Source organism: Petaurus breviceps, unplaced genomic scaffold (genome assembly GCF_028583685.1).
Source record: "Petaurus breviceps papuanus isolate PSGF00001 unplaced genomic scaffold, PetGlider_PUasm1.0 37, whole genome shotgun sequence".
In the NCBI taxonomy this organism is placed as follows: Eukaryota; Metazoa; Chordata; class Mammalia; order Diprotodontia; family Petauridae; genus Petaurus; species Petaurus breviceps.
Genome location: NW_027186296.1, coordinates 46,636,608 through 46,645,664, shown reverse-complemented (window position 1 = coordinate 46,645,664; position 9,057 = coordinate 46,636,608). Strand labels below are relative to the sequence as shown.

Here is a 9,057-nt window from a genome sequence, read left to right as displayed (position 1 = left end):
GAACCAAGCTCACGTCCACCCTTGCAAATATATCTCGTTCTCCTGCTCAGTTTGCAAATCTAGATGGGAAAAGGTTTTATATAAGTAATGCATATGAATGTGTGTGTATTTGTGAAGGCCGAACCAGAAATGCCATAAACAGTAATCAAAGGACGTAATTGTGTCATTAATGGTCTGCTTCCCTGAGGTAGCTGGGCAACTTTTGCAGGAAAATGACGGGGGAGGTAAGGATGAGATTGTATCGTAGCCCAAGCCCTAGAATAAGATGCCCAAGGCTCGAGGGTGGCGGTGAGGGTGGTGCTAGGGTGTGAGCATCTCCACAAAACTACACCCTGAAACCCTCCGGCTGCGTTTCAGGAGGTTTCACAGACGCGAGCCAAGAGCTTATCTCAAATTTCTGTCCTCGCGGTTCGGCTCGCCTGTAACAGGAATCCGATTGGTTCCAGGAAACTTGCAACTGTAGAAGTTTCCCCATCTTGGCGCTGATTGGTTCCTGAAATACCTTCCCCAGGCCAATGGCGATCTCTGTTTCATTTGCTAGTACTGGCTGACTCCCTCAGTCCATGCTCACAAGCCACACATATCTCTTTCTATGCAAAGGTCCTGCCTCCCCTGCCTACTCCTCACATGCAGCTTTGCAGCCTCTGCCGCAGCTGAACGTTTTTTAACCTGATCTGCCCCAGGATGTGGCTTCTGGGGTGACGTCGGGCCCAGATGTTCTCCCCAGACCACGCCCACACCCGGGATTGAAACACCCTCAGAGCAGCAATAACGGGCAAAGCTTGTTGTATTGTCACAATGCAAGGGAAGGGGTAGAACGGCAAGCATTATTTTTTTTTTTTATGTTTATTATTTGGCATCCTTAAAAAAAATCAGCTTTTGAAGCCGATGAAGCCGAAGCTTCCTGAGCTGGGATTTCCTCTCTTTCCTTTCACTGGACTTCAAATGCATTCACTTTTTAATGACCGGCCGGGTGGGATCTTCCTGGACGAAGTGCAGTTTTGGTAAAGCTACAAACCCAGCACTCTCAGTACGCAGCGTGCCCAGAGAGAGAAGACCCATCCCCCACCCCCTCCGCCCACCAGCTTGGATATATAGAGATAGATTTATATATATATTTTTATGCAAAGAGAGAAAAAGTGCAATTCGAGATTAAAACAAACAATTTCTCTGTAAAATGGCAGCCGCCGCCTATGTGGATCATTTTGCAGCCGAGTGCCTTGTTTCCATGTCCAATCGCGCGATTGTCCATAGCCCCAAAGAGGACCCCGACACCTCACCCGAAGGCACAGCAGCCCCTCCTTTTCCGAATGCTGAAGACAGGCGAGAAGGCAGAGAGAATGGCAAGGACAACGCCTCTTTGATCGTGGTGGCCAGGATTTTAGCTGATCTCAACCAACACGTCCCAGCTCCTGCCCCTCCGACGGAGAGGAGGGAAAATGTCTTCAAAAAGGAGAAATTACCTAGCCTCCTCTCTCCGTCGGGCGATCCGGCTCAGGAAGCCGCCTCCCCGGACAGCCGATGGAGTGGAGAAGCAGCCACACCTACTAGTCCAGCAGGGAGTGAGCCCAGCCTCAAACAAAGGAGCAGACGGGTGAGAAGCCGAGCTGACCCCGAGTCACCTCAGAAAAAGCACAGATGCCACTACGCGGGCTGCGAAAAAGTTTATGGCAAATCCTCCCACCTCAAAGCTCACCTAAGGACTCATACAGGTCAGTCCCCAGCCGGCCGGTGGCTTAGCCATTAAACTGTGTAAGGAGTGGCAACCCCCCCAAGGCCAACGTTAGGATTTGTCTCTTGTACGTTTCCAAGCTGACACCAGGTGCCAGACACTCAGTGAACTAACACCTTTTCTCCCTGGTTGTTGTTAATGTTTTAAAGTGACGAGAATAAAGTGGCGTGTTAGTGCCGTGGACAGTAAGTGACACTAGTCCTTATCCACTTCCCATCCTCCTTTCCCATCACTCCTGTCCCCCAGGTGTCAAGATTGTAAACTGTAGTAAACCTTTTTGGTTTAGCTTGTTTTCGTCTTCTCCACCCACAAGCTACCTGTCCTCTCTATAGCTGTACCCCGCTGTAAGCAAACTCGATGTAGAATGATTTGGGATTTTATAGGGGAAATAACCCCCGGGGTGATGGGACTATTCTCATCCCAAAATGATTCAACCCTTAGAAAAAGGGTTTACGTAGAATTGCTTAAAATAGTGACTTCTCCAACGCATACACAATATGATCTGGTTTACAAAAATTCGATTTACACATAACTTTTCCCGGAAACTAGTGCATACAGCGAGGTACACCAGTACTGCTCCAACCCTGGCTATCTTCCATCAATTCTGGATCCCGACAGCTTTCTAGAAACCTTGAACCAAATTTTGCCTTCTTTCCCCTTCCAAGGCTTCTCATTCATTGTCCAGTATCCTCCTCAGCTCTCGGGGTGCGCCTTGGAACCGGGAACTTGCCTCTGGTGGAGGCACTGGGGCTCGTGGGAAGCCATCACGGCTGGGGTGTTGGGGTAACAGGAGGTGGATGATCAGAGAACCCTGTCTCCTTCCCTCTCGTAGCAAGCTAGGAGGTGACCAGGGTCGGACGTAGGGGCTGGGACAACAAGTGGTGGTCGTAGGGGGAAGGTGCTGGTGGTCGGGGCTGGGGGGAGCAGCGAAAGGCTTTCCGTACTAGGAGCCTGGGTGATCCCGCCCCATTTTAATGGCTCAGCGGCTAGTATCTGGGCGAACCAGCTCCAGAGGCGGCGGGGAGTCGGGCTGGGCGTCGGAGGGGCAGGTGGATGGCTCCGGCCGGGTCCTGTCCCACTTCCTCGCTGACTCGGGGAGGGGAGTGGCCCGGCGACCGCCCTCGGAGCCTCTTTTCGTTCTCCTTGTAGAACGCCAGGAAAATGAAGCCGCACGTTTTTTCGGAGTTCTCGACTGGGTGAGGGACTAGGCTAACTACGGGGAAAGCCCTCCTTTCCCCCACCCCCTCCTTTTCCCAGCCCAAGTGAATTTGGGAGGGGCTGGGAGGGAAACCAAGGGGAGGAGCCCGGGCCGATTCGGGTTCACCCGGGGACACCGGCGCTCTCCAACTACTCTGCACATTCTTCGCTCCCCTCTTCCTGTAATTTTTTTTTTCTTCTCAGTGCTCTGGGGTTTAATTTGTTGTTACTAGAGCCAGCCGTACTGACTGTGTGCAAAGGGGGAGGACCAGAGAAGAGAGCGACTGCCCCGGGATGTGACGGGACCCCGGGGGACTGGGTTTTCTTTGTTGGAAGCTCCCCCACCCAACTAGCCAGACAGTGGAAATACTCGGGCTCTGTCTCTTTCTCTTTCACACACACACACACACACACACACACACACAGCAGCTCCACACCCAGACCCAAGCCTGTTACTGCTCCGCTCCAGGAAAGAACAAACTTCCTATTTACAAAGCATTTTTAATCTTTAACTCCTCTCCTTCCCGGGAATCCAGACCTCATCTTCAAACATAGGACAGTCTTGCCCTCCACAATTGCTGACACTGTGTATACAGCCCAAACTTAACTGCTAAGGGCTGCAAGTAAACAAAGGTAAATAATAATCCCGCAGGCCAGGACTCGGGTCTTGAGTATGGCGTGTTAGGGGTTGAATGAGCACTATATGTTTGGAAGTACTTGTCTAAGCTTGCTGATAATTACACACTTTTTTTTTTCATTTTACACTAAACCAACAAAAGGTGTGAGAAAATAGTTGTTCTGTCCTCCCAATTGCAATAAAAGACCTCTTTTCCTCCATGAGACAATGTGAATTAAGTTATTAATCTTATTTCAATTCTGTGCCGGATTAGACCAACAGCCCTAAAAACCTCACTTTTCTGGGCCTTTTGTACATTCATGAATTATTTGTTTATTATTAACTTAATACACTTCCCACCACAGGGAAAAACTTTACTAGCATCCTGCATACAACAATTTTACTTGCCTAAACCCATATTCATACAGTAGCCGAGCTTGGGTGCTACTTAGACCCTCTGACTCTTTCCAATGTTCCTTCCAGTACACTAATCTGCTTTGAAGAAAGCAAACTTCAGTCTTATTCTTTTGTTGGCTTTCATTTTATATCTACTCTTCTCCCAAGGTACAAATTGTGCTATTTGTTTTCTTATCTCACTGTTATCTTTTTTTTTTTTTAAGCAATTGGGGTTAAGTAACTTGCTCAAGGTTACACGGCCAGGTATTTCTGGGTGGATGCTAAGTGTCTGAGCCCAGATTTGATCCCAGGTCATCCTGATTCTGGGGCCTGTGCTGTTACTCACTGCACCACCTGGCCACGCCACTGTTATCTTTTCTTGACATCCTGTGTTCCTTCTTTTCCTCAACTTCCCAAACATGGGTAAGTGGGAGTTAGGTTTAAAAGGATGTGACCAGGACTGGGGGTGTGGAGTATGATTTCTGTTTAAGAGTGTAGTTCATGTTTGTCTTATGTGGTTAAGGTTAGGGAACTGTGATCACAGTTTGTGGGTGTGCACAGCATTGAAGGGTAGAAAGCCTTGGATTGAGGGGAAGGGGGTGTGGTCAGAGATGATGAATCTAATTGATATTGGGGATATGTGGTCAAATTTGAAGGTATGTGGTCAGGATTAAGGGGTTTGGGATCAGAATTAGGGGGTATTGTCAGGTTGGCCACGTATCCAGAGTTGGGGCATGGTCAGTGTTGAGACTGTGCCCAAAACTGGCTTGTACTCAAAATTAAGAGGTGTGACTGGTTTTCTACTGAAAAAAACAAGCTCAGTTCCTCTTTTGTCCTCTTCTCAGACAGGGACACTAAGATGAAACATCACCATGTGGCTGTGTATTGTAAATGGTGGTAGGGCAGCTAATAGCCTATGAAGTTGGGGGATGGGGAGATGTAGGCTAGCAATAGGCTTTCTATAGTAAGCTCTGTCAGAGAAGAAGGCAGGAGGGTAGCAGACTCCCCAGTCTGTGTTGTTACTTCACTGGGTCATTCCTCAGGAACTTTAAAATGTGAAGGAGATTCTAGCTTTTCTATGTGAATTGGACACACACACACACACACACACACACTTGCACACACACAGACACACACACACCCCTCTGGAAAGAGACTATTATACCATGGGTAAATGGTTTTCTAGATAAGACTCATTTTAAACACTAAAGAGCTCTGTCTCTTTAGCAAGGATTGACTACCATTCTCGATAGTTTGTTTTCTGTATAAATTACTGCTATCCTATCCACTGGCTTTAAAAGTTGTTGTTTTCTTCTCCCAAATTACCTAGATAATTCTTTCAACTCTCAATTCACTTTTCCTATATGGATACTTCCTTTAATGTTTTTGGTTATAGATATTAGTAGTCTGAATCTAGGTCTGCAGAACACAGTAAATTTAGAAGTTTAAGGAAATGTTTACTCCTCTTTTAACTACCCTTAAAAAAGAATACTCTATGTTCAGAGGAGCATTTTCTTAAAATGTCTTGCTAGAGTGTTTTTCCTTTATTCCCCAAATCCTGGGAAAAACTTCTTTCTTGGTCCTGGGTCATCTTGATCCCCATTGACCAGTCAAGTCATTGTCATTCCCATCAACTAACATGACTTTGGAGGGGCTCTAAGACATTTGCAGTCTACCCAGAAACTAAGATTTGCAACATAGAGATACTCACGTAATGCTAGTACTAAAGAGAGGCCTGAAGTTTTTTCAAGTCAGGTGAAGGGTTGATATGAATAATGGACTGGGATCAGATTGTCACTCTGTGGGACACTGAGATCTGTCTGATCTGTACTCAAATTGCTCTGTACCATGGAAACGAACCCTCTTGCAGATGGTGAGGATATGGAACCGGGTTTAATTTGAAGGCTTATTGCTTTACTATTGTACAGTGAGTAGAGGACTCTTTTGCCTTGCAGTCACAAGAACCAGGCTTAAGAACCTGTTTCTACCACAAACTAGGAAAAAAAAAAACCTCTTTCAGCCTCAGTATCTTCATCTGTAAAATGGGAATAAAAATGTTTGCTTTACTCACCTTACCAGGTTTTGATGAGGAAACTTTAAAGATAATAATCATAATAGCTAGCATTTATTTATATAGTGCTTTAAGCAAAGCACTTTATATAAAATTATTTATTTGATCTTCACAAGCACTCTGGGATATAGGTGCTCTTATCCCTTTTTACAGAGGAAGAAGCTGAGGCACTGAGAAGTTAAATGACTTGCCCAAGGTCATACAGCTAAAGTATCTGAAGCAGGATTGAAACTCTCGTCTTCCTGATTCCAAGTTTAGCACTTTATCCACTTCATTGCCCAGGTGCCCCTAGATAGATATAAGTATACACACCGGAACATATATGCACACATACATGCACACATATGTAGACATATGAGTCATAGAATGATGTAATGGGCAGAGGACTGGCCATCAAAACCAGAGAGACTTGGGTTCAAATCCTACCTCTCACAGATATTGGGTGTAGGGCCATGGGCTAATGATTAGCTTTAAAATAATAATTAGCTAATAATAATAATGTTAATGAGCTAATCGACTAATTAACTATTTTAGGGCCCCCTGACAGCTTTCTGTATAAGTTTCAGAGAGGGTACTAACCTGCACTGACCTAGGAGTTCCCTATTACCAATGAAATCATGAGTCCATCTCCTACTTGTGTGTGTATGTGATGCCATTGTGATGTGTGTTATGCCTATGCAGGTGAGGTGAAATTTCTTGATCTGGCCCTTTTACTTAAGCGATAACAGTCAGAGTAACAAGACCTTGGTAAAGAATTGTGTGGAAGGATTTCTGTCAAACCAGATGACAGGAAATCAAAGGATTCAAAGATGCAAAAAGTCACTTAGTCCTTCCATCTTATTTAACATACTATAGAGGCCTAGAGAGTCACACAGGTACTAAATCTGAGTCTTTTTGCCTTTCAACCACTCTCTTTAAGGAGTTTTGGTTCAGTATAGACAAGCCTTCGGTAGGAAGTAGGTTATAGAGAGTATTTTCCTATCTAAACTATAACTTTTGGTGAGTCACTTCAATGTGTTGATCTGTAAGCCATGGGTAATAATATCTGATCTGTGTGCCTCATAGGGTTGGCATAAAATTACATTAGTGTGTAGGCACTTAAATGTTTGGTGAATTAACTCTAGTGTGCAGAAAAAATACTATTTTATTATCGTATTAGTACAACAGAACTCTGACAACAATGGGGTATTATCACTTAGATTCTAATATGCTGAGGATTACATTATGTCACCCCCTACCCTAATAACTACTGTAAGGTACAACACTGGGTCACAGGATCATCAATATAGACCTGGTAGAGACCTTAGAGGTAGTCTAGTCCAACCCCCTCATTTTACAAGTGAGGAAACTGAAGCCTAGGGAGGTTTAGTGACTTGCCTAATGTTGCAGAGTACTAAGTGACAGAGGTAGGATTTGGACCCACATCTTCTCACTCCAAATCCAGTGCTCTTTAGCCTTATGGGGCAGCTCTTAGATTTTTGTCTATTTCCTCTATACATTCCACTGTATTTAAATTTAAGTTAATATCAGTTCAAATATTATCTCATTTGAACTTTAAACCAAAGGTCACACAACTATATTAAAAAACAAAACAAAACATCTCAGGGTGGCTAGGTGGCACAGTGAATGGAGCACCAGCCCTGGAGTCAGGAGGACCTGAGTTCAAATTTGGCCTCAGACACTTAACTGTTACTAGCTGTGTGACCTTGGGCAAGTCACTTAATTGCCCTGCCTCCCCCCCTCCCCCAAAACCAAAAAAAATAAAATAATAAAAAATAAACTCTCTGAATGTGGTCTAGGCTTTTCATGTCCTAATTCACATTAAACAGTTTTTTCAAATATGTATGCAGATTTGTTACTATCATTAATACTCATTTATTTTTCCTGATGAAGGTAAAAACCATTCTGAGCATTCTTGGGGTCTAAACATTAAGTTAGTTTATAATGTGAGGATGATATTTTTCTAACAGCCTCATAAAAGAATGGCCACAGAGGGATCCAAATTATATTAATTTAGAATTTAAATCAACCTTATCTGTCAGAATCAGCTGGGTGGTTGAATGGATAGAACATTGGACCTGGAATCAGAAAGACCTGAGTTCAAATAGTGCCATAGACATCTATTAGCTGTGTGAACTTGGGCACGTCATTTTCCCACTTTCTGCCTCAATTTACTCAACTGCAAAATGGGGATAATCAGAGAACCTACCTCCTAGGATTGTTGTGAGAATCAAAAAAGATAGTTGTAAAGTGCTCAGCACAATGACTAGCACGTAATTTTTGTTCTTGCATTGTTTCAGTCATGTTTGACTGAATTGGGGTCTTCTTGGCAAAAATACTGGAGTGGTTTGCCATTTTCTTCCCTAACTCATTTTACAGATAAGGAAACTGAGGCAAATAGAGTTAAGTGACTTACCCAGGACCACACAGCTAGTAAATGTCTGAGGTCAGATTTGAACTCATGAAGATGAGTCTTCCTGGTAGAGCCTAATTTTCTATCCACTGAATCACTTAGCCACCCCCTAGGTATTAAATTAAATTTGTGTTTTCTTCCTCATTTAAAACAAACAAACAAACAGCTATATAGAACATTCAGACCACATAGATTTTCAGGAAATTTACTTTTCCAGTTAGAGAAATATCTCTATCATGGGACAGTCTATCAACCAGAAAACTCTATTAACTGGTAGTTATGGGCTTTAATAATGTGATGATTGTGGATCCTCTGATCTAGATCCCAAAGGGCTTTCCAAATTACTGAAAAATAAAATTACATTCAGTAGAGTTTTAGTGTCAATTATATTTTATTTCATTCGAGTTGTTTGAAAGCTAGTGATCAATATAAGATAGTTTTCTATTAGTCAGACTATTTGATCAACCATAACACCTAGTCAAAAACTGGGTAAGAGAAGAATTTACTATAGTTTACCAATTGGGTTTTATTCCCCAGGCTGGAGAAAAAGATTTTAAGCCCCAGTCCTCTGAAAGAAGGGCATTGATGTGGAAATTAAGGAGGGAAATGTGAGGTATAACTGAAAAGACTCT

The 9,057-nt window shown here is 43.7% G+C and overlaps 1 protein-coding gene across 1 annotated transcript in view; it reads left to right on the top strand.

Annotated features, from left to right (window-relative positions):
• The first annotated feature begins 544 nt into the window (after window positions 1–544).
• The window catches only part of KLF13 (KLF transcription factor 13), a 95,208-nt gene continuing 86,695 nt past the window's right edge, over window positions 545–9,057 (top strand). The window contains exon 1 of the mRNA XM_069098408.1: window positions 545–1,712. Coding sequence (XP_068954509.1) covers window positions 1,178–1,712 — 535 coding nt within the window. The 5' untranslated portion in view covers window positions 545–1,177. The remainder of the gene's footprint in view (window positions 1,713–9,057) is intronic.